The 22366-nt window shown below is 40.1% G+C and overlaps 1 protein-coding gene across 2 annotated transcripts in view; it reads left to right on the top strand.

The window, feature by feature from the left end:
* Nucleotides 1-310: 310 nt before the first annotated feature.
* The window catches only part of Fbxl5 (F-box and leucine rich repeat protein 5), a 39848-nt gene continuing 17792 nt past the window's right edge, over nt 311-22366 (top strand). For both annotated transcript variants that reach the window (XM_090343811.1, XM_090343812.1), the window contains exons 1-6: nt 311-464; nt 12016-12231; nt 13107-13202; nt 14952-15138; nt 17447-17629; nt 20491-20616. In XM_090343811.1, coding sequence (XP_090199937.1) covers nt 381-464; nt 12016-12231; nt 13107-13202; nt 14952-15138; nt 17447-17629; nt 20491-20616 — 892 coding nt within the window. In that variant the 5' untranslated portion in view covers nt 311-380. The remainder of the gene's footprint in view (nt 465-12015; nt 12232-13106; nt 13203-14951; nt 15139-17446; nt 17630-20490; nt 20617-22366) is intronic.

Here is a 22366-nt window from a genome sequence, read left to right on the forward strand (position 1 = left end):
GGCGCAGGGCGAAGGGGGCCGCACTGTGCGGTCACCCGGGCCGGGGGTGACTCGGCCCGGCGCCCACGTCCGCCCCGACCCCGGCCACGGGACACAAGGGCTCCCGAGCCAGGCGGGCCGCGGGCCGGAAGCAGCGGGCGGGAGGCCCGGCCGCTTCCCGCGCTCCCGGAGGGGCGGGGGCGGGGGCGAGGCTCCGCGCGGTCACGTGGGCGGCCGGCACCGCATGGCGGCGGCCCGCGCGCTCCCGCGTCTCGGCGGCCCGGGCGCGCGCGCCGACGGGGCGGGCGCATGCGCAGGGGGGCGCGCCGCCTCTGCCCCGCGGCGAGGGTGTCTATGGAGAGGCGGCGGCCGCGGCTGCTGAGGCAGACGCTGCTGCGGCGATGGCGCCCTTCCCCGAAGAAGTGGACGTCTTCACCGCCCCGCACTGGCGGATGAAGCAGCTCGTAGGGCGCTACTGTGACAAGGTAACGGGCCGCGGGGGTCTCCAGCCCCGGGGCGGCGCGGGGGGGCGCGGGGCTGGTCCTGGGCGGCCTGGCCTGCGCGGCCCCGCAGCCCCCCAGGGCCGCCTCGGCCGCGGGAACGGCCGCCGGCGCGGCTGTCAGCGCCGCGTGGGGCCGGGGGGGAGGGGACCGGGGCCCCCGCGTGCCCGCGGGCCGGGCCGTGCCTTCGGGGCGCGCAGGGCGGCCCCTGCCCGGCTGGCCGCGTCCTCCCGCGGGGCCTGCGCGGAGGGCCGGGGAGCGGAGCGGGGCGGAGGGGAGGGGCGCGCCGGGTCGCGCGCGGCGCCAGCCTCCGCCGCCAGGCGCCCCGGGGCAGGGGGGGAGGGACTGGGGGCCCGCGGACCTTCGGGGACCCCGGGGTCGGCCGCCCGGGGTGCCGTCCTCACCCGCGTCCTCCGGGGGTTCCTGCCGTCTCCTCGCATCCGCATGCCCACCCCCCCCCCGGAGGGGGATCTGGGGAATCTGTTGGCAAACGCGCACTTCGCCCTTTCTGAGTCTGGAGCTTCTGTGCCCCACTCCCCCCCTGACTTTTCCATGGGCTGATGGTTTTTTTTGGGGGGGGGGGGGGAAGGGTCACCAGACATGGAAACCACAGGATCTTCATTCTGCAATCACCGAGATCTTTTTCCCTTGCAACTTTTCTTTTTTTTGGGGGGGGGGGGGAGGCAGTGTATGTGGATGTTGGAGCTTGAACTCCGGGCCTGGGCGCTGTCCACAGCTCCACTTCCGCTTTGGGGGGTAATCTGAGGATTTTCCTTGCCCAGGTTGGCTTGGAAAAGGTGATCTCCTGGCTTTCCCTGTAACTCCCCCCCTCCCCACCCTCCTCCCCTTGTGATTCTGCTGAAACACAGCTGCTATTCTTTGTGGGAATTCTTTTTACTTGGGGGAGGGGTCACCTAAAAGAGGGAGGGGCCTCGGGAAAAGTTGGCACGATTCTTGGGAACCCCTTTTGAACTCTTTATTGGTGCCACACAAGCTTGGAAAAAGCTTAGGGAGTGTTTTAGGGTCTTGTGCCTAAGCAATACCGGTGTGTGCAAGTGAAAATCTAAAGCAATACTGAATTTACTTTGCAAAGTCATTGGATAGCCCTAAAACTTCGGGCTGCCTTGGAAACATGAATACGTTTAAACTAAAAGGAAACGTAACATTTTAGAAGCTACATTACATGGCATCGTGAGGCATCAAGGTAAACAGCAAAAAAACAAACCAAAAAACCAAAAAAAAAAAAACCAACACCTTCCACAACTGTCTTATAGTCCAGAGAGATGAGTGGAGGATGCCTAATTATCAGTGCTAGGCCAAGCTCTAGACTCACAGTTTGAAGGTACAGATCCTACCCCCACCTACTCCCATAACCATCTTTTCCCTCAATCCATTTTGAAAATTAAGCACAAAAACAAAAACCAGTAAGTTGTATGTGTACTTTCTTTTTTAATTTTTTAAACACCGGAACTACTTTAAGATTTTGATACTCAGCTTGAATTACCTCGTTAAAAAAAAATACCTTGGTGTCCAAATTCCCTCTACACTTAGGATCTTCCAAGATGAACCTAGACATCAAGTCCAGCCTAGATCTGTCAAGGTGAGTGCTCAGTGCTCAGTGCACCTGGAAGGGTGAGAACCACCTGAGAAGCTTACGGCTTGGATGAGCTGGTGAGCCCCCATCTTTTCCAGTGGAGACTCACGTACATGTGTATATGTTCCCTGGAGGTTTCTAGGATTTCCTAGGAGATTTTAAATTTCCACATAATTGTGGTTCCCTCCCCCCCCAAAAATAATCACAGCTTTGTGGTCTTACTTAAATTTCTGAAGAAAGCACTGTTTTTCTGAGATTGAGAACACTTGAATACATTTAGAAAATGCATTTGCCTTTTTGAAGACATACCTGAGTCACATAAGGTTCGGGGCAGTAGTTAAATGTTTGCTCTTGTTTAACTAGTCTAATAAAACATTCCCAATTTGACATACAGGTAAGTCAGAATTGATAGCAATTTTCCCCAAGACTGCAAGAAGTTAGCACTAATTACAAGCTGTATATAGTTAGTGAGATTATTGTGTATATTCAAGATTAAAGTCTCGTTTTCTGAACTGTGACTTCAGTAACTCAGCAAAAGAAAAAAAAACTGCATTGAATTTTGGATCATTTCTTAGTGCGAGGAGCTAATAATGAAAATACCTCTTGGGATATGCTTTGTAAGCAAGAGTGTGAAAATGAGTGTTAGTGATGGCCAGTCCTGGGGTTTGAACTCAGGTCCTGAGCACTACCTTAAGCTTTCCTCAGGCTAGTGCTTTACAGCACCACTTCCAGCATTTTTGTTCATGTGGTACCAAGGAATTGAACCCAGGGCTTCCTGCATGCTAGGCAAGCGCTCTGCCATTAGGCCATGCTCCCAGCCCTAGGCTGAATCGTCTTAAAGAAATGAAAGCTTCCAGTGTTGTATCACTGTTCTTTGGTTGTGTAACTCAAGACATCTAATCTAAGTAGTCTACAACAAAACTATCACAGTGACAATGTGTGTGTGTGTGTGAATTAGTTTATTGTGTGTGGGTGTGGGGGGATGGGCAGTCCTGGGGCTGGAACTCAGAGCCTGAGCACTGTCCTTGGGGTTTCTCAAGGCTGGGGTTCTACCACTTGAGCCATAGCAACACTTTTGGTTTTTCTTTGTATGTGGTACCAAGGAATCACTCCCTGGTCTTCGAGCATGCTAGGCAAGCACTCTACCACTAGGCCAAACTCCCGGCTGAGAATTAGGTTTTGTAATCACACCAGTATATTATTTCTCTGTGTTGTAGTTGTTGTTTTTTTTTTTTTTGGCCAGTCCTGTGCTTGAGCTCAGGGCCTGAGCCCTGCCTTAGGCTTTCCTCAGGCTAGTGCTTTACCTTGGGCCACAGCACCACTTCTGGCTTTTTCTATGTGTAGAGTACCAAGGAATCAAACCTGGGTCTTCGTGCATGTTAGACAGGCACTCACTCTACCACTAGGCCAAACTCCGGGCCCCTCTGTGTTGTAAATTTTGAGTCAGAATGTCCAGCAGCAATGAAGAAAGTCGTTTTATTTCCAACAGTGAGATTCTAAATTACAATATAGTATAGACACAACCTTTTATTATTAGGGCCAACCTTTTTCTATGCTTAGGTCTCATTTAGAACAGTTCTGAAGTTGGGAGGCCATGTATTGTTGTCTAACACAAAATTTAATTTTGCTCATAGAATTTTCTGTTTTATAAAAAAATACTGAGACCTTTTTATCACCTTTGCTATCAGAAGTTATTTGAGGCAGATGGGGGCAAGGGCTATTTCTGTCCTCTACTTAGGGACTTACAGATTAAAAAGGCCCATGGCTGGCTGTGCAAGGGTTTGGTATAGGGTCAGGATATAGGTAACTCAGGTCAAGATTAAGACTGTCTGATTTTCTTTGTATGAAATGATAGTAGTTTCTGATTTCTTTGATTAGCTTTATGTTATGTTATTAAATGTCTCTTAATTGATTTCTGAGGTCAGTTAGGATGTGGTTAGTATGGGCATCTTTTAATTAAAACTTTGAGCGTCCCTATGTTTTTTAAGTAAGTTGTTAAAAGTGCCATATACTTTGTCATTTTTATTCAAAAAATAATTTTATGACCTAAACACTTGGAAATAAACTCAGAATAATTTGAATAGTTTTTTTAAACAGTGGATGAGTTTTATTCATATGTATTAATATACTCAGCTTGTCTTGTTTTTCTCGTTCTTCTGCATGCCTATAAGAACTTAATGACTGGTATTTGGGGGAGTGGTTTAGTGAAGAGAATATTGAATTGAGAAGTAGGAGGCTGGGTGCTGGTATTGTTGCCTATAATACTAGCTATTACTCAAGAGGCTGAGACTTGAGGATCATGGTTCAAAGACAGCCTGGACACAAAAGGACCTGAGACTCTTATCTCCAGTTAATCTCTAGGAAATGGGAAGTGGGGCTTGGGTCAAGGGTAGGGCGGTAGCCTAGAGCTGAAGATCTCAGGGACAGTGCCCAGGCCCAGGGGTAGAGTGGTAGCCTTGAGCTGAAGAGCTCAGGGACAACACCCAGGCCAAGTTCAAGTTCAAGCCCTATGACCCACAAAAAAAAAAAAAGAGAGATGAAGGAAAGAGGAATATATTAAGTTCTTACTACATACATGATGTTAGTTCTAATCCTTACAAGAGCCTTGTAAGACAAGTATTATCTGTTACTTAAAAGTGAGGAAATAGTCTTAGTGGTTAAATAACTTACCCAATGCAGTCAACTAGTAATTAGCAGAGTCTGAATTTTAATCTTAGCCTTTTTTCCCCTTTCTGAAGTGCTCCTTTTTTTTCCACCTTACCTCCCAGTTCATTTTTACTAACCATATAATTTTATGAAATATAGTTCATCTGCTGGTCATTACTCTTTCCCATCTGTAAAGTCAATTTGACCAGGTAGAACTCAAGCTTATTCATTGAGGACAAGTCTCCCTTGATTAAATGAAAACATTTGTCTGGCCGGATGGACAGAAAAATAGCAACTTTTTGCGGTCGTAATGTTAAGTATTTTCATTCCTATTTTTGTACTTACTGGCTTAATGTGGCAACACTTTTGAGAGTTTGAAGCCAAGTTTTTATTATTTTAGGATGTATATTTTTATTTTAAATGAGACAATGAATTATCTTAAAATATTGAGGATACATGATACTGTTTGTTAGTTTGTTGATTATGTGTGTCCTGTTCATATAGGTTCCTTGTTGAATTTGTAAGATACCAGACTGTGCTACCATGTGGATTGGTAGTAACTGTTATATTTCACTGTAGAACATTTTTTAAAATGTCCTGAGACCCATGGTCAGTCATAAATGGATTTTTGTGGAAGGAAAAGTGAATGTTTTAGTACATCCCAAGTTAGAGTGGGGGAGATAGGCTTGTTGAAATCTGGTTCAGGTGTGTGTGTGTGTGTGTGTGTGTGTGTGTGTTGCACTGTATTTTATCCATTCGTGGTACTGAATAGGTCATGGAACAGTGTTTGAAACCCACTGGTCTGCATTTTGGGCCAGATGATTGTTGTGTAAGCAGTCCTCTGCATTGTGGGATGCTTTAGATGCATTCCTAGCTTTAACCCTCTAGGTGTCAGTAGCACTTCCACAGTGGCGCCAATCGAAACTGTCTCTAGACCTGACTTTTTATCTCCTGGGGTGGAAGGAGGGGGGACAAAAATGCCCTGTAGTTAATTCTTTTGGTCCAGAGCAGTATTCTTCCTGAACTCTTGGATTGAGAAAGAGAGCTTATGGTTTCGGCAGCTTGTGTCTTATGAAAGCATACATGTTGTAGACCTAAAATCTGGGACTCCATTTTGTTGTCTACTGTTCAGTTCTGTGATTAGGCTGAATGGTTTTTCTGAGCTACAGTAGATTTAAACTATAGCATGGAGCTTATAGTACCTGTGTCTGATACTGCTTAAAGAAACAAATGTAAAACACCTGTATAGACTAGATGTTTTATTTTTTGCCCCAATGTGTCCTTGGAATTGATAGTGTCCCGATTTTTTTTTCTGTAAGTTTATATACAGATATTAATACTTTTGCTAGAGGCAAAACAGACTTTTGGAGAAACTTCATGAAAAAACTATTTTTAAGAAGTCATATTATATGTGTTCTGGGTGTCATATTAACTGCTAAGTCTACCAATTTTCAGTTTCTAGGTTGAAAGCATTTGCACTTTTTGAAAAACGTGTGTGTGTGTGTGTGTGTGTGTGTGTGTGTGTGTGTGTGTTTGCGTGTTTGCGTTTGCGTTTGCCAGTCCTGGGGCTTGAACTCAGGGCCTGGCCACTCTCCTTGAGCTTTCTCAAGGCTAGTGCTCCTCCACTGGAATTCACAGTATCAGCTTTTCCTTCCTTTCCTTTCCTTTCCTTTCCTTTCCTTTCCTTTCCTTTCCTTTCCTTTCCTTTCCTTTCCTTTCCTTTCCTTTCCTTTCCCTTCCCTTCCCTTCCCTTCCCTTCCCTTCCCTTTCCTTCCCTTCCCTTCCCTTCCCTTCCCTTCCCTTCCCTTCCTTTTTTCCTTCATGGGGGTTGTACTCTGGTTATTGTCTTTGATCTCTTCAGCTCAAGGCTAGTTCTATTACTGGGACCACTTCCAGTTTTCTGGTGGTTAATTGGAGATAAGAGTCTCAGACTTTCATGCCCAGGCTGGCTTTGAGCCAAAATCCTCAGATCTCAGCCTCCTGAGTAGCTATGATTATAGGTGTGAGCCACCGGTGCCCAGACTGGCTTTTTCTTCATACGTGGTAACCAAGGAATTGAATTCAGGGTTTCTTGCATGCTAGGCAAGCACTGTAACTGCTAGGCCACACTTGCAGTCCATGAGTAGTATTTTTATCTTACCTATATATCAGTGGTCTTGCCTTATTTATCAAATTTACAAACACCAAGAATTTAACACAAATGAAGGTATTTCCTCAGCCTGTTCTGTAAATGTATTCACTCCCTAAGCATGTTGACTTTTCCTGTGACCATTTTTTTCTAACTTTATTAATGTAAAATTGACAAATAAGAACATACAATTCGGCCGGGAGTTTGGCCTAGTGGTTAAAGTGCTTGCCTAGCATGCATGAAGACCTGGGTTCGATTCCTTGGTACCACATACATAGAAAAAAGCCCGAAGTGGTGCTGAGGCTCAAGTGGTAGAGCTCTAGCCTTGAGAAAGTCCAAGGACAGTGCTCAGGCCCTGAGCTCAAGCCCAGGACTGGCAAAAAAAAAAAAAAAAAAGAACATACAATTCAAAGACTATAGATTAGTGGGGTAAATATACATTTGTGTGATGCTGAACAAAATCTAATAATTCATCACATCCATTACTCTAGCTGTATGTGTGTGTGTGTGTGTGTGTGCGCGTGCGCGCGCGCGCGCGTGTATGTTTGTTTTGAGGGGAGAGGATTTGGACACTTAAGATCTATTCTTTTGCAAATTTGGAGAAACAAAACTATTGTTAGTTATACTTACTATACTGTTCAGTAGATCCTTAGAACTTCAGTACTGGGGCTTGTAGTTGGCCACGAGCTCTAAGCTGTGTTTTTTTAAAATTTTTTTTTTAAACACTTGCTGTCATTCTGTCATTCTTACACCATATTCCAGTTTGAGCTTTTTGCTTGGTAGTGAAATAAAAAGTATCTAGAATTCATCCGCCTAGGTTAGCTTCAAACTGTGAATCTTTGTCAGTCTTGAGTAGCTATTTTTTTTTTCTGGAAAGTATCATTTTTTAATTGTTATTATACAAATAGAAGTATCCTAATTAAACAATCAATCAGGGCTGGGAATGTAGCTTAGTGGTAGAGTGCTTGTCTAATAGCTACGGTTTTTAGTGTGAGGTAGGCTTAAAGGGATATTTAGTGACTTGCTGTCGGCGTCACTTTACCATCTGGTTCCAGAATGCTTTTAACCACTATTCATGATCGACTCTATGGCATAGACATTTTTGTAGCTAATTTGTAATGTTATTTTCCTTAATTCATGTGAGAGCATTATGCTTTTGGCACTTTTAACTTGTGTTATTTCTACTGACTACTTTTAGGTTTTTTAAAAAAATTATTATTAAGTAAAATGACACATGATAACAACTACTGGCCACTAATAAATTTTGTTGAGTCTAGTGTGACATTAATTAGGATTCTTGAAATCTATAACATGAGTTTAATCAGATCTGCCCTGCATATTGTTTTTATTTTTTTTTCATTGTTACATAGTTGTTAAAATAATATTTTGATATTTGAAAATTCCATGGAAAGCTAGGCACTAGTGGCTCATGCCTGTAATTGTAATTACTCAGGAAGCTGAGATCTGAGGATCGTGGTTCAAAGCCAGCAGAAGCAGAAGAGTCCATGAAACTCCTGCCTCCAGTTAACCACAGAAAACTAGAAGTGGCGCTGTGGCTCAAAGTGGTACAGTTTTAGACTTGAGCAAAAAATCTCAGGGATAACATCCAGGCCCTGATTTTAAGCCCAACAACAGATTTTTTAAAGTTACATGAATGTTCAAATTCCATTATCCTTAAATTCCAAGTTTTATGGAAATACAGCACAGGTATATGTTTACTTATTGTCTCACTGCTTTTGTGTTACAACAGCTAAGTAGTTTCTACTTAGCAAGTACCCTGTAAAAAGTTGGAATATTTACTGTGTGAAATCTTGCTGTAAGATGATTTACACATGACTCATTGTCTTCTCTTCACTAGACCATAAAATTCATAAAGGCAGCAATCTTCATTTTATTCAATGTACTTCAAAATGCTAGAAACAGTGCCTTGGCTCATAATTGCTCAGTAAATATTTGAATGGAGTCAGAAATGCATGAATTTATCCAATGTCTAATTTTCAGAATAATGGTAGCCAATTCCTAAGTGCTGCATAACCATATTAATGTGTATAGATTCTTGTGCGTGTGGTGGGGGGTGGGGTAGTCATTGGGCTTGGGCACTGTCTCTGAGCTCTTCAGCTCAAGGCTAGCTCTACTACTGGAACTACAGTACCACTTCCTGTTTTCTAGTGATTAATTGGTGATAAGAATCTCTCCTTCTTGACTTCTTGGATATAAAAACAAAAGCCATATAATGAGTGATTGTTGTCCTTAATGTACTATGTTATCTCTCATCTCTTTTGCTGTCCCTTGGTTATCTCATATTGTTACAGTATTTCACTTTGTTATCTGATATATTGGATAAATGTGTATTTGGTTATTTGAAATTGGATAGGGAAGTGGGGAAAACAAGATGAGGGGCGGGGGGGGGGGGGGTGGGGGGGAGGAAAACGGGGAGGGGACCAAGACATGAGAAAGGGTATCAATGTATGTGAAGTAATGTACCCTCTATCTGGAGAATATAATGTAACCCTTCTATTAATTACAATAAAAAATATATGAAATAAAAATAAAGTAAAAAAAAAAATCTCTTCTTTAGTGCTGGACTAGCTTTGAACCGCTATCCTCAAATTTGTCTCCTGAGTAGCTAAGATTATAGGTGTGAGCCACCATGCCTGGCATGTATAGATTCTTTATTCCCATTTAACACCAACAAGAAACTGAGATGTTGAGGAAGAACAGTAATGTACCTAGGGTTACATAGCTAAATAAGTGCTACTATGGATCCAGTCCTAGGACTCTTGACTCTAGGATTGGTTCTCTTACTGTGAATGCATACTACCCCCTCTTCCAGTAATCCTGGGGCTTGAACTGTCCTTGAGCTTTCTCAAGGTTAGAGCTCTACCACTTGAGCCACAGCGCCATTTCCAAACTTTTCTGTGTATGTGGTACCAAGGAATTGAACCCAGGGCTTTGTGCATGCTAGGCAAGCACTCTACCACTAGGCTACACTCCCAGTCCACATACTGATTTTTTTTTGGGGGGGGGAGCAGGTCCTGGGCTTGAACTCTAGGCCTGGGCAGCTACTGCCCTATTCCTGGAGTCTCAGCAGCATCTGGTTTTCTAGTGGTTAGTTGGAGATAAAAGTCTCAGTCTTTAGTGCTAGGGCTGGTTTTGAACTGCTATCTTCAGATCCCAGCCTCTTGAGTAACTAGGATTACAGGTATGAGCTACCAGGTGCTGCAAACACATACTGATTTTTGTAGAATGTATTTAGTTGTTCCTTTTAGGTCCACTAAGATAGTTTTGCTTTAGAAATTATGTGTCATCTTTTCAACATTTGGTCATCAGACCAAAATTCTTACTGAGAACAAGCTTATGAGATAGCTTAGATTATACTTCATTTCAAAAATATTAGATCAGACCTTAGCAATCTAGGAATTTTGCTGTTAACATTTCTATTTCATTTAGCTATCTGTTGTGCTTGATCTAATCATTTCTCCTTTAAAATGATTTTTGAAAAAATTCATTTGTACAAAAAGGGTAGATTTATGCTGGACACAGTGGCTCACGCCTATAATCCTAGCTACTCTGGAGGCTGAGATCTGAGGAGAGTGGTAGCCAGCCTCAGGCACTAAAGTCTTCGAGACTCTTCTCCAGTTAATCACCAGAAAACTGGAAGTGGTGCTATGGCTTAAGGAGTAGGGGTAGGCCAGTAGCGTTGAACTTGAAGAGCTCAGGGACAACACCCAGGCCAAGGGGTAGGGTGGTAGCCTTGAGCTAAAGAGCTCAGGGACAGCACCCAGGCCCAGAGTTGAAGTCCTACAACCGACAAAAAAAAAAAAAAAAAAAGTAGATTTGATGTAAGTAATGAAGGATTTTAATACTATTTTGAGCTTGAAGCAATATTTTTAATAAATTTTAAAATATTAGGAAGTAATTCAGTACTAAGTAGAAATTTAGCATTGAGTTGGAATGGACGTTTTTTGTTCTTTAGTAGCAAGATTAAGAGAAAGTGATGTGTTTCTCCTTTTGTGTGCATGTTGGGGGGAGGGGCAGTACTGAGGCCTCTAACTCTCACTTGGCTTTTTCCACTCAAGGCTGTAGCTCTTACCACTGAGCCACAGCTCAACTTCTGGCCTTTTGCTGGTTAACTGGAGATAAAGAGTCTTGCAGACTTTACTTGCTTGGGCTGACTTGGAATCATGATCCTCAGATCTCAACATTCTGAGTAGCTAGGATTACAGGCATGAGCAATGAGTGCATAGTCCCACGTTTGTTTTTTTAATTGACTGGCATCTTTTTTTCAAGTGGATTTATGGAATCATGCTCTGCTAGACTAGGCTTCTAGGTTCCTGCATTGCACTGCTGCAGTGTTTCCAGCCAGATAAATAGTTTATTATGTAAGCCATTAGGTATTTATATAAATTGCCTTAAAAAATAATTCCCTTAAACTGTGTAGTAATGATCTAACAACTTAGTTTTCCTTTTTTTTTTTTTTTTGGTCAGTTGTAGGACTTAAACCTCTGGGCTTGGGCATTGTTCCTGAGCTTTTTAAGCTCAAGCTACTGCCCTACCCCTTGAGATACAGTGCCACTTCCCGTTTTCTGTTGATTAATTGGAAATAAGAGTGTTACAAACTTTTTAGTGCCCTTTTTAGTGCCTGGGCTGGTTTTGAACCAAAATAATCAGATCTCAGCTTCCTGAGTAGCTAGGATTATAGGCATAAGCCACTGCACCTGGCTACTGTTCAGTATTCTGTACTTTTAGAACAGGTCAGTCTCATCTTGCTAATTAAAATTTAAACTGTAGTAGACTGCTTTTGGATATTTGAACAAAAAATTACATGATCTGAACTTAACTCTAATGTTTACATATATCTCTGATATGCCTGCTTGTATTTTTTATACCTACAGAATAATTTTAGTTAAAAGACGTGACATCTATTTTTCTGTTACCAAGTTCTTCAGAATGCAAATTCCTTCAGAACGCATTTTCCTGGCCTAACATATATTTTTTGTTATATAATTACAGCTTGTTAATTTTTGAATTTTCTTTGTCTGTACTTTAATATAATCAAGTGTAAGGGAAATAACATTGTACAAAAGAGTAATGCATTTGAATGTTCCTTATTGGTACATTGTTTGCATTTATTTATTATGCCTTTCTTTTTACATTTTTTTACTCAGCTTTCTAAAACCAACTTTTCCAACAACAATGATTTCCGTGCTCTTCTGCAGTCCCTGTATGCTACTTTCAAGGAGTTCAAAATGCATGAACAGATTGAAAATGAATACATTATTGGCTTGCTTCAGCAACGCAGCCAGACCATTTATAATGTACATTCTGACAATAAACTCTCTGAGATGCTTAGCCTCTTTGAAAAGGGACTAAAGAATGTGAAGGTGAGTTGCAAAACTAAGCAAAATTGTGCCATTTTCTGTGTGTCATTGGCAAAATTTGTGAGCAGTTTCTAGTAAATACTGTTAAAGAAAAGTAACACTATTCGACTGGTTTATGATGGCTAGGAAGACTATTCAAGATGTAATAGAGGCTTACAATCAATAAAAGAGATCCAGCTTAATGCTAAGTAATGCTAAGTTCAACTAAAACAAGTAGGAGCTTATAGCTGGGGAGCAAGATAAAAGTCAGTGGTTGAAAATTACCTTAGTCAAAGCCAGGAGGATTCTTGTTACAGGACTTTGTCTGTAGGCAGTCCACAGCGGTAAAAAAAATTAAGGGGTAATGGTGAGGAATTTGATCAGATTTTGTTGTTTGTTGTGTGTGTTATGTGCTGGTTCTGGGACTTGAACTTAGGGCCTTCCTGTGCTTTTGTTTGGTTTTCCTGCAGCAGCCACTTGAGCCATACCTTTATCCAATACCTTACTCATTAATTAGAGACAGACTCTTGAGGACTTTTCTGCCTGTGTTGGTTTTGAACCTTGATTCTCAATATCTCAGTTTTGTGATTATAGCACTGAGTCACTGGCACTCAATTCTAATTTTTAAATTTTTTGAAAAAAAGGAGTAAAGTCACTAAAGAAGTCCAAAGTTTATTGGTTTTAGATTTTTTTTACCCTAATACTGAGAGTTGAATTTAGGATCCTAGGAAACTCTGTGACTGACCTGTACCCATATTCCCAAAGACATCTTATACATCTGTTTCGTTCTAAGGTTTTATTTTGGATTTTAAACTGAAAATGTTCCTGGGGTCAGGTACAATGTAAATAACGAAGCAAAGCTTTCCTAATAATACACATTTTTGGGTTTTTGTTTTTAGAATGAATATGAGCAGTTAAATTATGCCAAACAGCTGAAGGAGAGATTGGAGGCTTTTACAAGAGATTTTCTTCCTCACATGAAAGAAGAGGAAGAGGTAATAATTTTTCCTCATTATGATTTCTTTAGACTTATACAAATTTTAAATACCAAAGGAGGCAGAGGAGGTATTGCTGGAAAGAAGCCTCCAGTTGTCTGAATGTTGTTCTGACTAAATGAATAATTAAATTTTATTTACTTAAGAAATATGTATTACCATGTGTTGATGTCATTGCTATCAACTTTTTTTTTTTTTTTTTTTTGGTGGGTTGTGGGCTTGAACTTGGCCTGGGCACTGTCCCTGAGCTCTTCAGCTTTCAGCTCAAGGCTGCTGCCCTATTCTTGATCCAAGCCCCAGTTCCTGTTTTCTAGAGGTTAATTGGAGATAAGTCTCAGGTCCTTTTGTGGCCAGGCTGGCTTTGAACCTTGATCCTCTGATCTCAGACTTCTGAGTAGCTAGTATTACAGGCATGAGCTATCACACCCGGTGTCATTGTTGCCAACTTTCTATGTCATCTTGTTGCCTAGTGCTTTTTTTTTTTTTAAATTTTCTTTTATTGTCAGGGTGATGTATACAGGGGTTACAGTTACATCCATAAGGTAGTGAGTACATTACTTTTTTTTTTTTTTTTTTTTTTTTTTTTTTGTGGGTCTTGGAGCTTGAAGTCTACCTGAGCGCTGTCCCTGAGCTCTTTAGCTTTCAGCTCAAGGCTATTGTCTTATCACTGGGCCTAGGCATTGTCCCTGAGCTCTTCCCTTTTAAAAATCTTTAGATGGTTCTATAAATCTTTAAATATTTCCTGAACATTAAACCAAAAGAACTTTTAGTCTTTTTTTTTTTTGTGGGTCATGGGACTTGAACTCAGCCTGGGCACTGTCACTGAGCTCTTCAACTCAAGGCTACTACCCTACCCCTGGGCCTGGGCAGTGTCCCTGAGATCTTCAGCTCTAGGCTACCGCCCTACCCTTGAACCAAGCCCTACTTCCCATTTTCTAGGTGTTAATTGGAGGTAAGTCTCTGGTCTTTTTATGTCCAGGCTGACTTTGAACAGTGATTCCCAACTGTGTTTTCACTTTCTCAGAATAATGAGAGAATCTGCTGTTTCTTAACATATTTTCAGACCAATTAAGTCAGGTGGATATGGTTATTTTTTCAAGGTTCTTTAAGTCATTGTAATATAGAGAAGACATTTAAGTCAGTCAGTAGAGCAGTATTTTAAACCTGTGATACACATCAGGATTATCAGTAAAACTAAAAACAACAATAAAAGCTTTGGTTCAAACTTTGAAGGTTATAATTTTATTAATTAGATGTTGGGACTACCTGCCAGTTACTAAGAAGAAATCTCCACACTACCACACTAGAATAATATATCAAGTAAACATCTCCAGAATCAAGAGACAATGTTGAAATAGTTCAGGATCTCAAAAGGGTTGTGACTTCTGTGGTCAGTACACTGGGTATCATTTTCATTTGTGGTAGAGGGCCTGTTGAGGTAGAATTCAGTTACCTATTATAAGAAGGAAGTTAACTGACATAAACGTCTAGCAAGAGAATGATTAGGAGTGTTTGATAAATTTTGACAGACAGATCTTGTCCTGATGCTTTAAAATGTTTAGGATCTGACTTATTAATTGGAGACATCATTGAGGAAGAACATTTTGGTGATATTCTTTGCAATTTTGGCATAAACTAACTGATAATATGTAAAATTTTTATCTCTTGGGAATATCCATAATACTATACTTGAACTTTTCATAATTTAAGGGTTATGGAATATTATTGTGAATATTTTGCTCACTTAAGGTTTTTCAGCCCATGTTAATGGAGTATTTTACCTATGAAGAACTTAAAGATATTAAAAAGAAAGTGATTGCACAACACTGTTCTCAGAAGGATACTGCAGAGTTGCTTAGAGGTCTTAGCCTATGGAATCAAGCTGAAGAGCGACAGAAGTTTTTCAAATATTCTGTGGATGAAAAATCAGATAGAGGTGAGATTTATTTATTTGTCTATTTAACAATTTCTTAGTTCAGGGGTACTTGAGGAATAATTTGTCAGGTTTGTCATTTGAAGTTGTTTTCACTTACAAAAGTAATCGAGGACAGTATTTTCTACTTTAGAATCCAGTGTTTTGTGATAATCTAATGTCTTGTTTATTTATGTGGGTAGGTATGCAAGAGTTTTGTGAATGAATTCATGTGTACACAATAATTAAAATGATCACTGTAACTAATCAAAATTGAGAAACTTTTATGTTCAGAGCACTCTAGTGTCTTTTTTTTTTTTTTTTTTTTGTGCTGGTCCTAGGGCTTGAAGTCAGGGTTTGGGCACTGTTTTGGGGCACTCCTTTTACTCAAGTCTAGCACTCTCCAACTTGAAGCACAGCTCTACTTCTGGCCTTTTTTGTCAGTTAATTGGAGATGAGAATCTCAGGGGCTTTCCTGCAGGGCTGACTCTGAACAGTGATCCTTAAATCCCAGCCTCCAGAGAAGCTAAGATTACAGAGCTGAGCCACCAGCACCTGCCTTGAAGTCCACATCTTTTTGAGCTCCATTGGCTACATTGTCTGCTTTTGTCTTTCCTTGTATTGTTTTGTCAGTTTTCAAAGTCACTTAAGTTTATACTCAGAGTTCCTATATGTGCACATTTTTAAACTTTCTAATGGCTTAAAAGTAATGGGTCTTTTCATGGGCTAGTTATATGCTATGTAGTACTGTCTTGCAATGCTCGGCAGTCACCTTGACTCATTGCAGTCAGCCATGTAAGTGCCAGAGAGAGCAACTAATAACTTACAGTATACGGTGTTGTGCACCTATGATGTTGAATAGATTGGATGTGTTTTTTTCTTCGACATATTTACCTTACAGTGGGTTCTTTGGTATATAATTCTTCTCTGTTAAAGGGCATTTGTAGTTTTATTTTTACCCTTTCCTGTTCATCAGTCTTTCTGTTTATATCTAGGAATACTCCAGATAGTAAGTAGGAAAGGCAAAGTTGTACTGTGTACTTGTGCTTTGAGAAGATGAATGAGAAATATACCTAAAAGATTCCTGACTTTTTTCTTAGTAGACTTTTTTTTTTATTCTTATTTATCTCATTAGCTTTCCTTTTTAAAACTGCACTAAAAGAAAGTTGACAGCCTTAGACCAGTAGAAATTCTCTGGCTTCTTGTTGATGGTGAGGAGTAGTAGTATTAAAATAGCACACAGTTTTTTGAAATTGGTCCTTTTCTCATACTTTCTTTAGCAAAGTAGTTAGGTTGATGTTGAAAGGATTATTATATAAGGTAAGCTATGATTAAACCTATAAAGCTTGTAAGCTGCACTCTGCGGTATAGCTTTTACCTTACATACCAAGCTAAGACCTGTTGTGTCTTGCTTAATTTTAACTATAATATGGAATTTAAAAGCATCACAGAGTTACTGCATTTGGTTTTCCCCTTGCTTCAAAGTAGATTATAGCTGCATTATGTTTAAGTATGTGGAATTTTAAAATACAGTTTAAAGTAACGTGTTTATACCTTTTCTATATTTAAGTTGCTTTGTGAAGACAAACCAAATATGTAGGGTACTCAAATTCTTCACAGTATTTTAGAAAGATAGTTTCTTTGTTTTATATTCTTTGCAGCACTGTTTTCTCAAAATTGTTACAGAAATAATAGCTTATTGAAAATTGTGTATTCATTGATTTATCTACAGTAGATTCTGACAAAAATTGTCTTTATTGATATGTCAGAAATGGTTATGTTATTTCAACTGGCTAAGGTATGTACAGGCTAATGAAGTCAGATTTCACAGACCTTTTAGGATGAATGTGCAAATCAAAGGGAACTCAAGAAACATTCTGTTGGGAGTCATAATGCATAGTTAGAGAGGGCTGTGTGAGATTGTGTCATTAAAAATGTCTTCATGATCTCATAATTTGGCTGACTCCTCACTTGTTGATTTAAAAGCTGTTTAACCTGTTTGGCTTCTTTTTCTAATGATGCCACTTAGGCTACAAAGTGAGTATTGTTTTGTGTGTGCGTGCCTGTGATGCCTTTGTAAAAGGAAGCTAGTCATTGCTGTAGTTCACACTGATGAAGTATGATGTAGGCCATGATAGTTTAACCCTGCAGGTTCTTAACAAGTTTAACATCCCCATGTTACCTCTAATACATGCTACTTCCTTTTCACATCTTGCAAGCAGGAAGGAATTAACTTCAGGCACTGGACTTTGCTTATAGAAATATGGTTGTAATTTCTTATTGCATTTGCTCTTGTAACCTTTACTGCTAAAGCTTTTCTTTTTTATTTCAGAAGCAGAAGTCTCAGAGCACTCCACAGGTATAACCCATCTTCCTCCTGAGGTAATGCTGTCAATTTTCAGTTATCTCAACCCTCAAGAATTATGTCGATGTAGTCAAGTCAGCACTAAATGGTCTCAGCTGGCAAAAACTGGATCGCTTTGGAAGCATCTTTATCCTGTTCATTGGGCCAGAGGTAGGTACAAGTGACTGTGATTTATTAAAAAAGTACTTTAGACTATTTTTTTAGATGAATATTCACAGCTGTTTATAAGTAATGTCAGGGAAGGAAACAGAACTGGACTAAAAAGTAGATTTCATAGTTTATCCCTGGTGTGGAAAAGCCAGCAGTGCTGAAGTATATGTGTCTAGCATTCCTTTAATTTTATTAGGAAAAACTAGTTGGGGGAGAAGATGCCAGAAATACTGGCAAAATGTTATTAATTGTTGGGGATAGGTAATATGTACACTCACATTGATTATACTGCATTTTTATAGAAAAAACTAATTAGGTGAATATTTTAAAAAACAGAATACGTTCTGTAGAATATGAAGATGAGATATCATTGTGGCTTTTTTTGGGGGGGAGGGTCACAGCTCAAAATAACTGTTTTGTCTTTAAAACATCTCTCTCTTTTTTTTTTTTGCCAGTCTGGGGGCTTGAACTCAGAGTCTGGGCACTGTCCTTGGACATTCTTTGCTCAAGGCTAGTGCTCTGCTACTTGAGCCACAGTGCCACTTCAGCTTTTTTTGTGTATGTGGTACCAAGGAATTGAACCCAGGGCCTTGTGCATGCTAGGCAAGCACTCTACCACTAGGCCACACTCCTGGCCCCCTATCTTTTTATGTAACTGATAATGTATCATTTCTCTAAATCACAATTTCACTGTGGTAAATTACTTTTATTCTTTCCATGAATGTATACTGCAGTAATGGCATGTGATTATGAATACAATAATATGATCTATTCATTTTTGTCACTAAATCAAGTCTTTTCAAATAGTCAAAGTTAATTTTGTGTGTGTATGTGTGTGTGCATGCATGTGTGTGTGCATGCGTGTGAATACTGATACCAGAATTTGAACTCAAGACCCTCAAGTTCTCACTTGCTTTTTTGCTCATGGCTGGCACTCTCCCATTTGAGCTATACCTCTTTTTCCATCACGTTAATTTTTTTCCCCATAGTTTCCTGCTATGGCTCACTTTAACATGGAAATATGTCTTCTCACATTATTTTTTTCCATATGGGCTTTGGTTTTTGGTAGGATACTATGTAGCACTTTGGTTGTATTTTGACAGGAAGATGGGTGCGCACTACTTTGCTTAGCTGGTACCTAAACTGACACCCTCCTGTCATAGTCTAGTCTCCCAAGTGCTAGGATCTGTTAGAGTCCTGCCACCGTAGGCAACTGTAGCACTTTTAAAATAAACTCGTGTTAGATATTTAATATTTTCAAGTGATGGTCTTTCAAGTATTGAGTAGATGAATAGCCCAAATACTGAGAATTATTTTTATGTGGCAGAATATGAATGTGTCTAATAGTTTTTGTTCAGTTCTTTATAATAAAGCATTATTAAGAAAAATACAGAATTAGCTAATGATTTGATATTGATGTCATCAGATGTGATAGAGCTCTGCCAACTTTCATGAAGTCACCCAAATCTAAAATAATGCCTTTTGTGCCTTTAGTGTATTTAAACCAAAAGTTCCAACAGAGATGTTTTATGTTTATGGTACTTGTTTTGGTTGCTTTTGTCCCCCTCTTGGGGCCACCTGAAATGTAGGCAGCATTCATTGGACCCATCTTTGAATACCACACTAGCGTCTAGTCGATAAAGGCCAAGGTTGCTGCTAAAAAGCACCTTGCTATCTGCAGGTCAGTACTTACATCAAGACCCAGCAGCTCCAGAATGTCAGGGAGCAGTCTGAGAAGCCTGACGTAGGCCTTACGATAGGAATTTTTTAAATTCTTCATTGTCATTCACAACAAGGTAATTTAGTTATTACAGTGTGTTCTTCAGGATTTTTACATGTGTGGTTTCAGTTTACTTTAGTCTCTTTCCTTCTAACTTCTGAATCGCTTCCTTAGTACAGAAATGGGGAGTCATATTCCTTTTGTTCATTGCTGCCACCACCTAGGTTATTGCTGTAGTAATTGTAAAGCCACAGTAGGAAGAAAGGTTATTTTCAGTGATTTTAAAATATTGTTATTAAATGGTTGTACAAACTGGTTACAAAGTCAGATTATGATTCAGTGATTTTTAAAATTTCATGTAGGATAATGATCGTTATTTCTCTTAGAAAAGGTATTATAGCCATTAAAATTATCTCTGTAAAAGGTAAAAGTGAAAAACTTTTTGTATGAAAAGTAGATGCATAATAGGTATGTTACACATTATTCTTAGTTTTTGTAGTTCTGTTTCCTTAGTTCTAGAAAGATTTATTTTAGCTATATATCAATTGTTGATTAATGAACTCATATAGTCATAATTCCTTTGTAGCATGTTTGAACTTGAATTCCCCTCCTCTTCTTTCCCCTTCCTTCTTTTTATAAAGCTACCATTAAATATTCCTAAAAATAGCTTGTTCTCATCATGTAGCACTCAAGTGCTTTTATGCATAGATTTTTATTGTAAACTAGTGAGATTTTGTTTTGTGTGTGTGTGTATGTTTTCTTTCTTAATTTTTTTTTTTTTTTTGCCAGTCCTAGGGCTTGAATTCAGGGCCTGAGCACTGTCCTTGGGCTTTTTCCTCAAGGCTAGCACTCTGTGACTTGAGCCACAGCACCATTTCTAGCTTTTTCTATGTATATGGTACCGAGGAATTGAGCCTGGGTCTTCATGCATGCTAGGCAAGCACTCTACTGCTAGGCCAAACTCCTGGCCCTTTTGTGTTTTTTTTTTTTAAATTAAATAATTTATCAACATTGATTTTTACATCATATTTCAAATGTCATGTTTAACAAACAAATATTCAAGAAGGGAATCTCGACCTGTTTGTGGTTTTTGTAATAGAAGGAACCCTAATCTTACTACTCCTTGTTTCTTCATTGATAGGTGACTGGTATTGTGGTCCTGCCACTGAACTTGATACCGAACCTGATGAGGAGTGGGTGAAGAATAGGAAAGATGAAAGTCGTGCATTTCAGGAGTGGGATGAAGATGCAGACATAGATGAATCTGGTAAGTTGTGTCTGCAGTGAACATTATCACAGGGTGTTTTCATAGTCGACACTGGATTTAATACTGGATAGAGCTAGGAATCTGTAAGCCTAGCTACTCAGGAGGCTGAGATCAGAGGATTTCAGTGGTAGAGTACCAGCTGTGAGCAAGCAAGATGAGCAAGAGCACAAGGCCCAGGGTTACAGCTGAGGTACTGCTGCACATACAAAAAATTAATGTGTTTTATGTTTTCTTAAGAAAAAAAACCAAAAACTTGTTTTAGAATGTACTGCTATGGGATGGGAAGGTGGCTTATTGGTAGAGTGCTTGCCTAGCATGCATGAAGCCTTGGGTTTGATTCCTTGGTACCACATATACAGAAAAAGCTAAAAGAGGTGCTGTGGCTCAAGTGTAGAGCACTTGCCTTGAGAAAGTCTAAGGACAGTGCCCAGGCCCTGATTTCAAAGGCCCACGACCAACAAAAATAAATAAAATGTACTGCTACATTAAGAAATTTATTGTTTGAAACATTAACATATATTGTAGTTTTGTACTTAACCCAAAGTGGTACCAATTTTCTGAATGGAAATAAAGTACATTTCTTATAGTGCTTTGTAGCTTACTGTGTGGTTTTTAGGTCTGTTTTGATTAATTAATAATAATTTATTGAGGCCAAAAGGAAGAAAGTATGATACTGTTGAGTTATACTTGTTTGTAAAGTCATAAGATAGAAATAAGAATAATGTCTAGTACCAGTGGCTCATGCCTGTAATCATAGCTTCTGATGAGGTTGAACTCTGAGGATCACAGTTTGAAACCAGCCTGGGAAGGAAAGTTTGTGAGACTCATCTCCAATTAACCACCAAAAAGCTGGAAATGGAACTGTGACTTAAAATGATAAGAGTGTTGGCTTTGAGCATGAAAGCTTTTCAGGACTGGTGTGCATAACCCCCCGCCCCCTCACACACACACACACAAATACAAGTAATAATGTATATGGGAATTATAGGTTGGGATTGAAACTCTATGTTATAGCACCTGCTTAACAAATCTGTGTAGCTTCAATTTAATGCACTCTCCAATGTTCTGTCCCTTATTCACAGCTCTTAGCTGTGTGTCATCTTGTGCTGTGAGTAGGCCTTGCTTTTTTTTTTTTCCCCCTTCCATTCTTGGGACTTGAGCTCAGGGCCTAGGCACTGTCTTTGAGCTTTCTCAAGGCTAGAGTTCTACCACTTGAGCCACAGCACCAACTACAAAGCTTGACTAGAGGCATGGCTTGAAAAGCAGAGCATCAGCAATGAGCAAGAAAGCTGAGTGAAAGTGCTAAGCCCTGGGTTGAAGCTCCAGTACAAAAATCAGCGCCCCCACCATGAACAGCCAAACAAAACAAAACGGAAGAAGATACAGGCAAAATGTACTCTGTTAGAATATGACAAGTTTTGTGGCAGAAGCAAGGAAAGGAAAAGGAGGAAGGGAAAGGAGTCAGTTCTCAACAGAATGATAGTTTACCTCTTTAGAGAAACGGAGTAAAAGACTTAATGTACCTTTTCTAATAATGCCTGTGACAAAAGTTTTCCCCTGTATGTCAAATTAGTAGTAGTTGTTCACCACCTCCTCTCTCTGTGCCGTGTTGAGGATTGAATCAGGCATTACATTGGCTACGCCAGGAGTCTACCACCATGTAAATACCTACTCAATCCTTACAGATGTGATTAAGTGAAATGCCAGACCATGTCCAAGTTGAACTTAGAAATTCTGAGATACCTTATTT

This window comes from Megascapheus bottae, chromosome 13 (genome assembly GCF_031878675.1).
Source record: "Megascapheus bottae isolate mThoBot1 chromosome 13, mThoBot2.hap1, whole genome shotgun sequence".
In the NCBI taxonomy this organism is placed as follows: Eukaryota; Metazoa; Chordata; class Mammalia; order Rodentia; family Geomyidae; genus Megascapheus; species Megascapheus bottae.